This window comes from Schistocerca serialis, chromosome 8 (genome assembly GCF_023864345.2).
Source record: "Schistocerca serialis cubense isolate TAMUIC-IGC-003099 chromosome 8, iqSchSeri2.2, whole genome shotgun sequence".
NCBI lineage: Eukaryota > Metazoa > Arthropoda > Insecta > Orthoptera > Acrididae > Schistocerca > Schistocerca serialis.
This window is the reverse complement of record NC_064645.1, coordinates 624,267,650-624,282,047: the sequence shown is the minus strand read 5'-3', so window position 1 is coordinate 624,282,047 and position 14,398 is coordinate 624,267,650. Positions and strand designations below refer to the sequence as shown.

At 42.2% G+C, this 14,398-nt stretch overlaps 1 protein-coding gene across 1 annotated transcript in view; it reads left to right on the top strand.

The window, feature by feature from the left end:
• The window catches only part of LOC126416344 (centromere/kinetochore protein zw10 homolog), a 186,028-nt gene that overhangs the window by 18,205 nt on the left and 153,425 nt on the right, over positions 1–14,398 (top strand). Inside the window, exon 3 of the mRNA XM_050084021.1 lies at positions 6,330–7,140. Coding sequence (XP_049939978.1) covers positions 6,330–7,140 — 811 coding nt within the window. The remainder of the gene's footprint in view (positions 1–6,329; positions 7,141–14,398) is intronic.

The window sequence follows — 14,398 nt, the reverse complement described above, 5'->3', positions numbered from 1 at the left end:
CTTTACTGCCTGTTAAATACTGGGACCACCACACATTCCAGTGTGGCTCATGGTAGTTACTTGGCTATTGATTTATCAATTTGCAGCCCAGGAGTTCTATCATCTATCCACTGGAGAGCACATGACGAGCTGTGTGGTAGTGACCACTTCCCGATCTTCCTGTCGCTGCCCCGGTGTCAGGCCCACGGACGCCTGCCCAGATGGGGTTTAAACAAGGCAGACCGGGAAACTTTCACCTCTGCTGTCACCGTTGAATCTCCCCGACACGGTAACATCAATGTGATGGTTGAGCAGGTGACTACAACAATCGTTTCTGTGGCAGAAAACATGATCCCTCGCTCTTGGCGAAGGCAATCCTTTGGTGGTCGCCGGAAGTTGCTGAAGCAATTAAGGAGCATTGGCGAGCGCTACAGTGGCATAAGAGGCACCCTTCCCTGGAACACCTCTTAGCCTTTAAACAGCTCCATGCCCGCATTCACCAACTTATCAAATGACAGAAGCAGGAGTATTGGGAGAGATAGGTCTCGACCATTGGGTGCCATACATCACCTTCCCAAGTCTGGAGAAAGATCAAACGTGTTTTCGGGTAGCAGACCCTAACAGGTTTTCCTGGTGTTAACATAAATGGTGTGTTATCTACCGGCGCAAATGCGATTACCGAGCACTTTGCTGGGCACTATGCTGAAGCCTCTGCATTGGAGAATTACCCCCCAGCCTTTCTCACTCTCAAATGGCGGCTGGAAGGGAATGTCCTCTTGTTCACTACACACCGCAGTGAATCCTATAACACCCCATTTACAGAGTGGGGACTCCTCGTTGTCCTTGCACATTGCCCCGACACAGCTCCTGGGCCAGATCATATCCACAGTCAGATGATTAAACATCTCTCATCTGACTACAAGCGATATCTCCTCATCATCTTCAACCAGATCTGGTGCAATGGCGTCTTTCCATCGCAATGGCGGGAGAGCACCATCATTCCGGTGCTCAAACCCTGTAAAAACCCGCTTGATGTGGATAGCTATCAGCCTCACCAATGTTCTTTGTAAGCTGCTGGAACGGATGGTGTGTCGGCTGCTGGGTTGGACCCTGGAGTCACGTGGCCTACTGGCTCCATGTCAGGGCGGCTTCCACCAGGGTCACTCTATCACAGATAATCTTGTATCCCTCGCGTCTGCCATCCGCACAGCCTTTTCCAGATGCCAACCTGGTTGCCGTCTTTTCTGATCTACGAAAAGCGTATGACACGACCTGGTGTCATCATATCCTTGTCACACTATACGAGTGGGGTCTCCAAGGGTCGCTCCCAATTTTTATCCAAAGATTCCTGTCTCTTTGTACTTTCTGTGTCCAAGTTGGTGCCTCCCATAGTTCCCACATATCCAGGAGAATGGGGTCTTGCAGGGCTCTGTATTGAGTGTCTCTCTATTTTTAGTGGCCATTAATGGTCTAGCAGCACCTGTAGGGCCATCCATCTCACCTTCTCTGTATGCAGATGACTTCCGCATTTCGTACTGCTCCACCAGTACTGGTGTTGCTGAGGCCATCCACAAGGCGCAGTCATGGGCTCTAGCCCACAGTTTCCAGTTTTCGGCTGCAAAGTCTTGTGTTATGCACTTCTGTCAGCGTCATACCGTTCATCCAGAACCAGAACTTTACCTTAATGACGATCCACTCACTGTAGTGGAGACATATCAATTCTTAGGACTGGTTTTCTATGCCCGATTGACTTGGCTTACTCTCCTTTGTCAGCTGAAGCGGAAGTGCTGGCGGTACCTCAATACCCTCTGCTGCTGAGCAGCACAAACTGGGGTGCAGATTGCTCTATGACGCTGCAGTTCTACAGAGCCCTTTTCCGATCCCGACTTTACTATGGGAGTGCACCACTGTGGCATTCACCCAACGACAGGAGCTTTTAGGGTGAGTCTGGTGACCAGCGTCCTTTTGGAGGCCAGGCAAGGCCCTTCCTTGCATTTTAGGCATGCACAACTACTAGCCAGTTACATTGCACACATTCGTAGTTCTCCTGCGCAACCGAATCACCGTCTCATTTTCCCTACCTCGGCAGTTCATGTCCCGCATTGACGGCCCAGATCAGGGCTTCCAATTGCAGTTCATGTCTGATCCCTTCTTTCTGAACTGAAGTCCTTGCTTTACCGCCTATATTCGAGGTCCATTTGTGTACACCTCCATGGTGTACACCTAGGCCGCTGCTTTGCCTGGACCTTTCACATAACCCTAAGGACTCAGTTAACCCTGTGGCTCTCCGCTGCCACTTCCTCTTGATACTTGTCATCTATCGAGGCCATGAAGTGGTTTACACCAACGGCTCGATGGCTGACAGTCACGTCGGCTTCGCGTATGTCCATGGAGGACATATTGAACAGCGTTACTTGCCCGATGGCTGCAGTGTTTTCATTGCCAAGCCGGTGGCTGTATCTTGTGCTCTTGAGCACATACATTCATGCCCTGTGGAGTCGTTTCTTCTGTGCACAGACTCCTTGAGCAGCCTACAAGCTACTGACCAGTGCTACCCTCGTCATCCTTTGGTAGCGACCATCCAGGAGTCCATCTATGCCCTGGAACAGTCTGGTTGGTCAGTGGTATTTGTCTGGACCCCAAGTCACTTCAGAATCCCAGGCAATGAACTTGCTGACAAGCTGGCCAAACAGGCTATGCGGAAACTGCCTATGGAAATCAGTTTCTCTGCAACTGACCCGTGTTCAGTACTGTGCCACAAGGTTTTGCGGCTTTGGGAGATGAAATGGCATAACCTCAGCACTCACAACAAACTGCGTGCCATTGAGGAGACTACGAATGTGTGGCAGTCCTCCATGGGGGCCCCTCGCGGGGACCCTGTGGTTCTCTAACAGCTCCGCATTTGCCACGCTTGGGTGACACACGCCTGCGCCGTGATGACCCACCTCAGTGTCGGTGCGGCGCCCGGCTGACAGTGGCCCATATCTTGGTGAGCTGCCCTTCTTTGGCTGCCCTGCGATGGACTCCTCAGTTACTCAGTTACCAGACTTGTTGCCATTAATTTTAGCTGACAACGTCTCATCAGCAAATTTAGTTTTACGATTTATACGTGATGCTGGGTTTTATCATTCTATACAAGTTTTAACGCATGTCCTTTGTCCCTTTGTGTTCTTGACTCTAATGCTTTTAGAGTGGATGTGTCGCAGAGTGGCTGGCTTTTCCTTTTTATTCTTATGGTCGGCCAGCCACGGTTATCTGCTCTCTTGTTTTTACTCCCTTCTACCTGTTTCTTGCTTCACTCTGTGGTTTACTTTTCCTGTTTTGTCCATAGTAGCATTGGTTGTCCTGTTATTCTTCTTGTTCTTCCATTCTCCTCCTGATATTGTGCTGTACACCTCCTTTCTTTTCTTCTCTCCCGCGTGTAATTGTTTTACCGGGAACAAGGGACCGATGACCTCGCAGTTTGGTCTTCCCCCCCCCCTCCCCCCCCCCCCCCCCACTTTAAACCAACCTACCTCTGTTAACCCACTGTCCCAATATCCATCACGTAATATTTTCTCTGTCCTATCACCCCCTCCAATTCACATCCCCACGTCACCTTCAGTGTGCGCCTTCCTCATCAGCTCCAGCATCCGTGCATCACATGCCTAGCTTTTGCACCTGCCGTCCCTCCCTCCCCACATTCACACCTGGCGTCTTCTCCCAGCTACTAACTACCCAAACTCAACCCCTCTCCCTGGTGTGTGTGTGTGTGTGTGTGTGTGTGTGTGTGTGTGTGTGTGTTGGGGGGGGTGGGGGGTGCATGCATTGGGGAGGACAACCATGAGACAAGACATTGTGAATAACAAAAAAAAAAAAAAAACACATTCAATAACCATCTGAATTACCATAAAAATGAGAACAACTAACAAGTCAAGATGATGTGTTTCCAAAAGCCACATAGCTATATGGAGGCCTTTATTCACAACTACCAGCGTCACGTCAGTATAGGTGCATTTTCAGTTTCAGAATGGTTATATTTTTGTAATGTAGGCGGACAATTATAGAGTTCCAGCGTTCAGGGAGTTATTCACGTCAAGAGTCAAATCATATTGTTGGGTTGACATAACAAAATTGAGTAAACCCAAAGGATGCTTGTTAAAAATGTTCAAAGTGTGACTGCTGAATGAGTTATGCCAGGTAACACCCTGTAGGATATATTGCAGGACTTGGTAGACATCAGCTGTATAAAACTGATGTAAGTAAAACTTAAAAATCTTGTATGATGTGCGTACATTTGCCTTATTACTAATAGTCCAATTTGGTGAAAGCAGCCCAGGAGGCTAGTAATACTCTGGAAGCTCACGGTGCCAAAGAGGCCAGAGAGACATCACTTGTCACTACGTGGCAGTATGTTCTGTGTAAGTACGTATGGCATAATTATGTCCATGGTACTCAAAATTTATGATACTGTGATGAAACTTGAATGGATGATTAATGTGACTGCATCATCTACATACACAATGACACAAATTGTGTGGTATGCTGGATTTACTCAGCTACAGAAACGACCTTATATATGATAATAATGATATCTAATTCTGTATGTTATGTAATTTCGAAGTCTTGTCCATTAGGCTACAAGTGTATGTTGATTATTTTTAGGTCTGAAGATGGTCGTAATTGACCAAAATTAATTACCTGATTAATAAATTTTTGTGGTTTGACTTAAAATAAAATAAATGTAAGACACATGTGAAATACCACCAGATTTCAAGAACAACATGATAATTCCTATTCCAAATAGGCATTTGCTGATAGGCATGAGTCATTTACATAAGAATGGAAAAAACTGATAGAAGCCGACCTTGGGGAAGATCAGCTTGGGTTTCAGAGAAATGTAGGAATCCTTGAAGCAATTCTGACCCTATGACTTAGTTTAGAAGATAAGGAAAGGCAAATATATGTTCATTGCCTCTGTAGCTTTAATGAAAACTTTTGACAGTGCTGAAAGGACTACACTCTTTCAAATTCAGTAGGTAGCAGAGATAAAATACAGGAAGCCAACTGTTATTACAACTGGTGCAGGTACCAGATTGCAGCAGTAATAGTCAAAGGACAGAAATGGAAGCAGTAGATCAGTAATTGAGAAGGGAGTGAGACTGGGTTGCAGCCGATCCGTGATGTTATTGAATGTGTCCTGTGTGCAAGCAGTAAAAGAAATTAAGGGAATTAACATTTGGGGAGGAAAAATAAAAACTTTGACATTTTCCAATAACATTTAACTGTCAGAAATAGCAAAAGGTTTAGAACAACAGTTAATGTAATGGATAGCATCTTCAAAACAGGCTATAAGATGAACATCAACAAAAACAAAACAAGACTAATTTGAGCAGCTAAATAACTGTTGACAGTCTATGTAGAGAGGATAAAAAAATGGGAATTGGCAATAGCAAGAATAGCACTTTTAAAAGAGATGAAGTTTTTAACATCTAATGTTAATTTAAGTGTTAAAAAGTGTTTTTGAAGTTATAAGTCTGCAGTGTAGCCATGTATGGATGTGAAATGTGGATGATAAGCAGTTCAGACAAGAGGAGAATAGAAGCTTGTGAAATGTGGTGCTACAGAATAATTCTGAATATTGGACAGATCGATCGAATAACTAATGAGGCAATATTTAATTGAAGTGGTGGAAAATAAATTTGTGATACAACTTGATTAAGAAGAGACTAATTGATAGAACACTCCCTAAGGCATTGAAGTAGTGTCCTTTTGGTAATGTGTGGGGGGCGGGGGTAAAAATTATAGAGGGAGCTTTGGGTATGAATAAAGTAAGGAAGTTCAAATCCGTATAGGTTGCCATAGTTATTTGGAGGTGGGAAGGCTTGCCCATGATAGACTACTATATAGAATTTCTTCAGATCAGTCCTTAAACTGACGACTACAACAAAAACGCAGTACATAATCTATCCAGTTTTGGCAGAGGAGAAAGCAATCACATGTTCCAGCCTCTTTTCAAAAGTGCACTGTAACTTGAGTAATACCCCTGATAAGGTTCCATGTAATGTTGTTTAAAAATGGATAACTGCTGTTGCATTCCATCTGTTGTTTGTTAAGGCAGGAACTGTGTAGTATGTAATTAATGTATTTTCCAATCTGTTGTGTTTATGTGCCGAAATAAATAACTATCCGTAGTCTCGGTAACAATTTTGTATTACTGGTACTGACATTCCAGCACTATGATTAAAAATGCTGTTTATTGTATTATAGTTGTTGTTTAAGGTGCCCTGTATGTTTAGAAAGCCAATTAACTGACTGGATGCTGCCAGATTTGTATGTAATAACTGTTGTAATTATTTTTTCCCTTTCAGCATAAATTTCAACTACAGAATTCAACTGGAGAGCTGAAAAGATTGTCAGAAATACTTCAAGAAACTAATCTTTCTCTCCAGTTTGTAACTGAACTAATAGACATAGATGTGGCACTGCAAACTTGCTGTGAACTGCAAGCAAAAGGAGAATATTTAAAAGCAGCAGAAAGATTAAGAAAACTTGAATCTTTCTTCCAAACAAGTCATGAACAAGAACTGGAGATCATAAAGGCTTTGTCAAAGGAACGAATTTTATATCTTGAGAAATTTCTGTATGATTTGCGAGAAATATGGAAGTTGTGCATAAACATAAGTGAGACAGAAGTGGAGAAGAACCGGCAGATATTGTTAAAAGTAAACATTTCTCGTTTAAATGACATAGAGCAAATGATGAAGGCCCTTGATTATCTGGAAAAACTTGAGTTTTCTTTCAAGAAATTGGCAACGCTAATACAAAAATCAATTTTGGAGCCTGTCATCTTAAATGAATGTTTTGTAGAAACATTCACTGATGAGAAACATGCAGTACTAGAAATACAGATGAAAGGTGGCTCATCCAGGCCAAACTATAAACTTGTTTTCAGAAATCTGATGGAGATCTTCTGTTTTCTAGAAAAATATTTAAATGTTGAAATAAATAAGAATTTCTTTGTCTTGAATAAACTTGGTGATATGATATGTGCAGAGTTTACTGAATACCTGATCAAAAATTCTCTCTCACATACAATACCATCTCATAGTGAAGAGTTTGCTGATTATGATAATGTCATTAAGGCTGTTGAAGAATTCCAGGAATATGTTATAAAAATAGGTAAGAGTCTTTTTAATTTAATAGACAAAATATTTATGATGAATGCTGTTTCGTCAGTACATTATATTTTGTACACGTGTGGATACACAAAAATGACTGAAGATAGTAATTCTTTTGATGAAGATAATCGCTATAGTACTAGAAAATGCTCTCTTCCTTGGGACTCTGGTGCTTTTGGCACCCAAGAGGCACCTTACTATTGAACTGTTACTTACATTAGCTAAATTAATGGTTTAGATGCTGCTGTTTACTATTTTAATGTATGTATGATTACAGCAATATTAGCTTAACTGTACCTGGAATATAATGCTTATTATAGTGAGAAAATATGTTGTAACATTATGTTTTATCAACTTGAACTTATAATATTTCTGTATTCCATAAAACTGTTAGTTGAATATAATCTAATTGACAAGTTGTTATGATTTGTCTTGAATGAGATTTTCACTCTGCAGCGGAGTGTACGCTGATATGAAACGTCCTGGCAGATTAAAACTGTGTGCCCGACCGAGACTCGAACTCGGGACCTTTGCCTTTCGCGGGCAAGTGCTCTACCATCTGAGCTACCGAAGCACGACTCACGCCCGGTACTCACAGCTTTACTTCTGCCAGTAGAGCACTTGCCCGCGAAAGGCAAAGGTCCCGAGTTCGAGTCTCGGTCGGGCACACAGTTTTAATCTGCCAGGACGTTTCATGATTTGTCTTGATTGTGTAGTGGCCATGAGAAAATGTAACTTCTTTCTTTGGGTTGGTAATGTTTGTTTCTGTTGTAAAATCTTCACCTTTCAACACACACAATCAGTTAAACTGCTCCTTCAAATCATGGAAGCGGAATCTTTCATTAATAATTTTAATTCTTTTTCACGAATAAAGTTAACTTTTGTGAACAATTTTCAGTTTCTTTCACAAGTATATTTCATTGCACACAGTATTTAAGCTTGAAATATATTGGAATTAAATAACACATATGTCACTAAAAATTCTTATTTTCAATATATTTTATCAGAAAATCAGTTTCAGAAAGCTCTTACATTTTATCATTCTTTGAACAAAGATTTTTAACTGAATATCTTGACTGTTTCAGTGGACAAGAGTGCAGTCTGCCACATAATTGGCAGGAGTGCAGTCAGTTTCAGAAGTTACAGCATTACATTCATGTGCAATATTATAATATGACATTTATGAGGAGTGATGCTTGTCACTTCTGGAGGTGGAATGATTGTAACCACTGCTGCACTACGCTGGAAAATAACAGCTTCTCATGAAACTTCAAGCTAATTTGGCAGTGGTGCAAGAAGAATTAGCAGTTTTTCATGCCACAGTCTGCAGTAGTATTGTTAGATGTAGATCAGAAGATTGGATTACAGTCAAGCCTCCCAAATCAGCTAGAAGATTCATAGAACATTGCAGTCTGATTGCTTCAGTCTAGCTCTCACCATTAGCTTAAATACTTTTTACTTCACACACCAAAGAAAAAGGATTCAGACAACATAAGATGTTCCAAACAGTATGACAGAGTCTGATGTACGGTACATAAGGTGCAAGCTAAGTGCAGGAAGGTGGCCTTATTTGTGGGTAGCACTTACAGGAGTGGAATGTCAGAACTGGTTCAGAAGTCCTTGGGACGTGATCAACATTTGACTAGTATTTTTAAGCCAGGTGCAGAGCTCTGTGATTTCATCTGTGATTAAGGTGCTTTGGGCAAGGGTCTTAGGAAAAATCATCATGTAATAATAGTAGAGGGTGCAGTAGAAATGCGTGTAGGTAAAACAAAGTGAGTTAGTAAATTTAAATATATTGGAGAAATTATACAGCAGAACTAGAAAAATTTCAAACAAATGAAAGAGTTAATAAAATGGAATGAGCATATGGTTTGACAAACGATATCTGAAACAAGAAATCCATATCTATAAAAGCAGTACTGAATCATTCTACCACAGTGGTAAGACCAAAATGTTTATATGCTCGTGAAAGCTTAATGATGAACTGTAAGCTGGACATAATAGGTGTATATAGACAGCATCTTCAGTGTTCCCCACAGCAATAGGTCTACAGACGTCAAACCCTGGTAATGGGCTGGTCGAGGCACAGGTCCTCTGCATCCAGTCCGATGATTTGGATACAGTTCGTGAAGACACCCTGTAGTACTTCGTGTGCTATGGGCTGGACAGCCATCATGTTTCTCTTAGTCTGCAGAGGAACATCTATCATCTGGAAGATGGTCTGCTAGAAGGCTGCAATACTTGTGTGCATTCAGTGTTCCATCTATGAAAAATGGGTCTATGAACTGATGGTTCACCATCCCACATCACACTTTGCACTCTATAGGTGCTGACATTCCACCTGACGAAGCCAATAGGGATTGTCAACAGACCAGTAGTGCGTGGTTCGGTGGTTTACTTCGCTGCGATTGGTAAATGTGGCTTCATCACTAAAGAAGATACATGATACATTTGGGGTACCCTGTCTTAATGCCCATGCACGGAAGTTCATATGATTATAAGAATCATTTCCATACTGCTCTTGGTGGAGAGAGATGTGAAGGGATGGAACCTACAGATTAATTGTAATGGCAACAAGAAATTCAATTTCTCCCTCTTCTGCATCAGTTGTTTCCTTCTGTTATGTTGTCTAGGTGTTACATTACTATTTTCATGTAAGTGGTTGTAGAGGTTGATACATCTATTAGGATATCTAACTGCATACACCATACAACTGCATTCTTCCTACACTCTCCATACCGGTAGCATGTCAGCTTTTTCTGCATTGGTAAATCCTATCATCCAATCATAACCTACTGCTTGGACTGTCAGACACTAACTGACTAGCAAGTTGCAGCACACTCAAGAAATACACAAGCACACTGTAAGCAAACATAACAACTTTGTACCTAGTATCCACACAGGTTGAATGGCACAAACAAGTGTTGGTGTGGAAACTTTTCAAAGTATGATATCTTGTAAGTGACTCATACTACAGTCCTGTGACAAACACAGTTGACATTCTAATCTACTCTACTTTTAGTTTGTTAATGTGAATAATTATTGTTCCATTTAAAAGTGAGGTAGAATGGGATAGGAATGATGATGGAAATAGGATCACATTTGAGGAAGTGGAAAAAATGGTCAATAGATTGCAGTGCAATAAAGCGGGTGGGGTGGATGGAATTAAGTCGGAACTCATCAAATACAGTGGAGTGTCAGGTCTTAAATGGCTACACAGGATAATTGAAATGGCCTGGGAGTCGGGACAGGTTCCATCAGACTGGACAAAAGCAGTAATCACACCAATCTTTAAACATGGAAACAGAAAAGATTGTAACAACTACAGAGGTATCTCTTTAATCAGCGTTGTGGGTAAAATCTTCTCAGGTATTGTTGAAAGGAAAGTGCGAGTATTAGTTGAGGACCAATTGGATGAAAATCAGTGTGGGTTTAGGCCTCTTAGAGGCTGTCAGGACCAGATCTTTAGCTTACGGCAAATAATGGAGAAGTGTTATGAGTGGAACAGGGAATTGTATCTATGCTTTATAGATCTAGAAAAGGCATACGACGGGTTCCTAGGAGGAAGTTATTGTCTGTTCTACAAGATTATGGAATAGGAGGCAAACTTTTGCAAGCAATTAAAGGCCTTTACATGGACAGTCAGGCAGCAGTTAGAGTTGACGGTAAATTGAGTTCATGGTTCAGAGTAGTTTCAGGGGTAAGACAAGGCTGCAACCTGTCTCCACTGTTGTTCATATTATTTATGGATCATATGTTGAAAACAATAGACTGGCTGGGTGAGATTAAGATATGTGAACACAAAATAAGCAGTCTTGCATATGCGGATGACTTAGTTGTGATGGCAGATTCGATTGAAAGTTTGCAAAGTAATATTTCAGAGCTAGATCAGAAATATAAGGACTATGGTATGAAGATTAGCATCTCCAAAACGAAAGTAATGTCAGTGGGAAAGAAATATAAACTGATTGAGTGCCAAATAGGAGGAACAAAGTTAGAACAGGTGGACGGTTTCAAGTACTTAGGATGCATACTCTCACAGGATGGCAACTTAGTGAAGGAACTGGAAGCGAGGTGTAGCAAAGCTAATGCAGTGAGCGCTGAGCTACGATCTACTCTCTTCTCCAAGAAGGAAGTCAGTACCAAGACTAAGTTATCTGTGCACCATTCAATCTTTCGACCAACTTTGTTGTATGGGAGCGAAAGCTGGGTGGATTCAGGTTACCTTATCAACAAGGTTGAGGTTACGGATATGAAAGTAGCTAGGATGATTGCAGGTACTAGTAGATGGGAACAATGGCAGGAGGGTGTCTACAATGAGGAAATCAAAGAAAAACTGGGAATGAACTCTATAGATGTAGCAATCAGGGCGAACAGGCTTAGATGGTGGGGTCATGTTACACGCATGGGAGATGCAAGGTTACCCAAGAGACTCATGGATTCAGCAGTAGAGGGTAAGAGGAGTCGGGGCAGACCGAGGAGAAGGTACCTGGATTCGGTTAAGAATGATTTTGAAGTAATAGGTTTAACATCAGAAGAGGCACCAATGTTAGCACTGAATAGGGGACCATGAAGGAACTGTGTAAGGGGGGCTATGCTCCAGACTGAACGCTGAAAGGCATAATCAGTCTTAAATGGTGGTGGTGATGATGATGATGATGATGATGATTAAAAGTGTATGTTTGCACAAAAAATTGTAAGTATTATTACACTCTCTTTATTGGCTAATAATATGAGCCCCTGACTACCAACCCATTCTGTAAAATCCATACATCAATAACACTTTCCATTTCTGCAATATTTGCAGCGCAAGTTTCACTCTGTGTAATTGCAGTTAAAACAGCTACAAGTACAACAGACTACTGCAACTAGGAAAAAGCCTAGCGTATTGAGGAAAATACATTTAGTGTCTTCTATTGAAACATCAGAAGCTACATTAATAAAAAGCATGAACTTCTTTTATACATTCAGGAAAATGAAAGGATAGGTGGACTTTATGCATATCGGAACATCATATGGAAATCACTGAGAGAGGATAGATTCATCTCGATGGCTGCAAGCTAATATCACACTACTTTAGAACTGATAGGAAGAAAGGGGGCTTGGGTATATATACAGAAGATGGTGGCCCTTCAAACTAACGAATATTGTGATTAAAAGCTTTTTAAATGCTGCGCAACAATAGTGGTTCAGAATACAGACAAGCTTGTGGTATTTACAGTTGTAGGACAGCAGTAGGAAGTATCTTAAGCTTGTTAAAGCAGCTAGAAATAGTTTTAATGAGGTTATGCAGACTTGACTATGGAAAAGTTCTGGCCACTAATCAGCACAGATTTAGAGAGCATCAGACTTGGAAAATCAGCTTGCTCTTGTCTCTCGGGATGTCCTGTGAATCATGAATGAACGGCAATAGGCATATTCAATCGCTTAGATTTCCGCAAAGTGTTTGACACTATGCCCACTGCAAACTTTGAATGAAGGTTGAGTGGCTCGAAGACTTAAGGAATAGATCCCAGTACTTTGTCGTCAATAGTGAGTGTTCGTCAGAGACATGGGTGTCATCAAAAGAGTCCCAGGGAAGTGTGATAGGATTGCTCTTGTTCTCTGTTCATAAATGATATGACAAACAGGGTAAGCAGCAATCGGCAGCTATTGGCTGACGATGCTGTGGTGTATGTGAAGTTGTCATTGTTTTGTGACTCTAGGAGCTTACAAGATGACTTAAGACAGAATATCTGGTTGGTGTGACAAATGGCAGCTCTCTCTAAATATAGCAAAATGTCAATTAATACAAATGAGTAGATAAAGCTATGCTGTAACGTTCAAATACAGCATTAGCAGTGTACTGCTTGACACAGTCATATCAATTAAATATGTAGGTGTAACATTGCGAAGCAGTATGAAATCGAATGAGCACACCATGTTGATAGTAGGAAAGGCAAATACTCAGCTTCATTTTATTGGGAGTATTTTGGGAAAATGTAGCTCATTTATAAAGGAGACAGTGTAGAGAATTGTAGTGTGTCCCATTCTTGGCAACTGCTGGAGTGTTCGAAATATGCACCAGGCTGTGTTACAGGAAGACATGAAAGCCATTCAGGGACATGCTGCTAGATTTGCTACCAATATGTTTGATCAACACACAAGTATTGCACTGATGCTTCATAAACTCAAATGAAAGCCCCATGCAGGTTCGGGGGTAAGAGTAGCCCTGTGGTATTCCTGCCTGTCGTAAGAGGCGACTAAAAGGAGTCTTAAACATTTTGGCCCTTATGTGATGGTCCCCTCTTGGATTTGACCACCATATTTCAAAATTATTCTGAAGAGCGAGCCAATTGGGGAAGGGCGCCTTACTTGGTGCATTGTGTCCATCGTGCATTGAGACCTTTAGCCAGCTTATTCGTCATTGCATTGCAGTCCCGCTCGCTCTCCATCTCTTGGGCGAGGATACATTCCCGGGTGCGATTTCCGCCATGCACTCTGCAGTGTCGCTTTCTGCACTGATGACGACCATGGACCACTTGCTACCTAATATCCTGCACAGTAGCCAGTCCGTTGTGGTGAGGCCGCCATGTACCCTGTTGGTTGTAGCCCCCTGACAACACAGGGATCGCTCTACTGATGCCTGCGCCAATAACTCCCCACGTATGCCAAGGAGTAGATGCCTATCTCCCTGGGGCATCGGGACTCCCGGCAATGACCATCCGGCCAGGTGGCCCTTGCTGTGGCTGGGTGGTGCCCGTGGGGAGGGCCCTTTGTCGGAGTAGGTGGCATCAGAGTGGATGACGCGTAATGAAGCATGGCACATCTTCTCTTGCTGGTGGCCAACCAGCAGCAGTCTCTTAAGTGTTCGAGGGCTCACTTTAATGCAAACATGTGTGACCCCAAATCGTTTCGCTCCCTGGCCACACCGTGGGAGGAACGAAAGGCTACGAATGACAGCGAGACATATGTGCCCCGGTATCTAGTCTGTACAAGAGCTGATGGGGAATCCTTTGTGTCCATGAAACCTCAGTTCTTCGTAGAGCATTTAGAGGACAAGTTTGGGGAGGTGGAAGGCTTGTCAAAAATGCGGTCTGGGTCAGTCTTGATAAAAACAGCATCCTCTGCCCAGTCATGGGCATTACTTGCTTGTAAGAAGCTAGGTGATGTTTCTGTTACTATCACTCCCCATAAAAGCTTAAATATGGTTCAGGGCATTATCTTCCGCAGGGACCTTCTTTTACGGTCCAACGACGAGCTGCACACCAACTTAG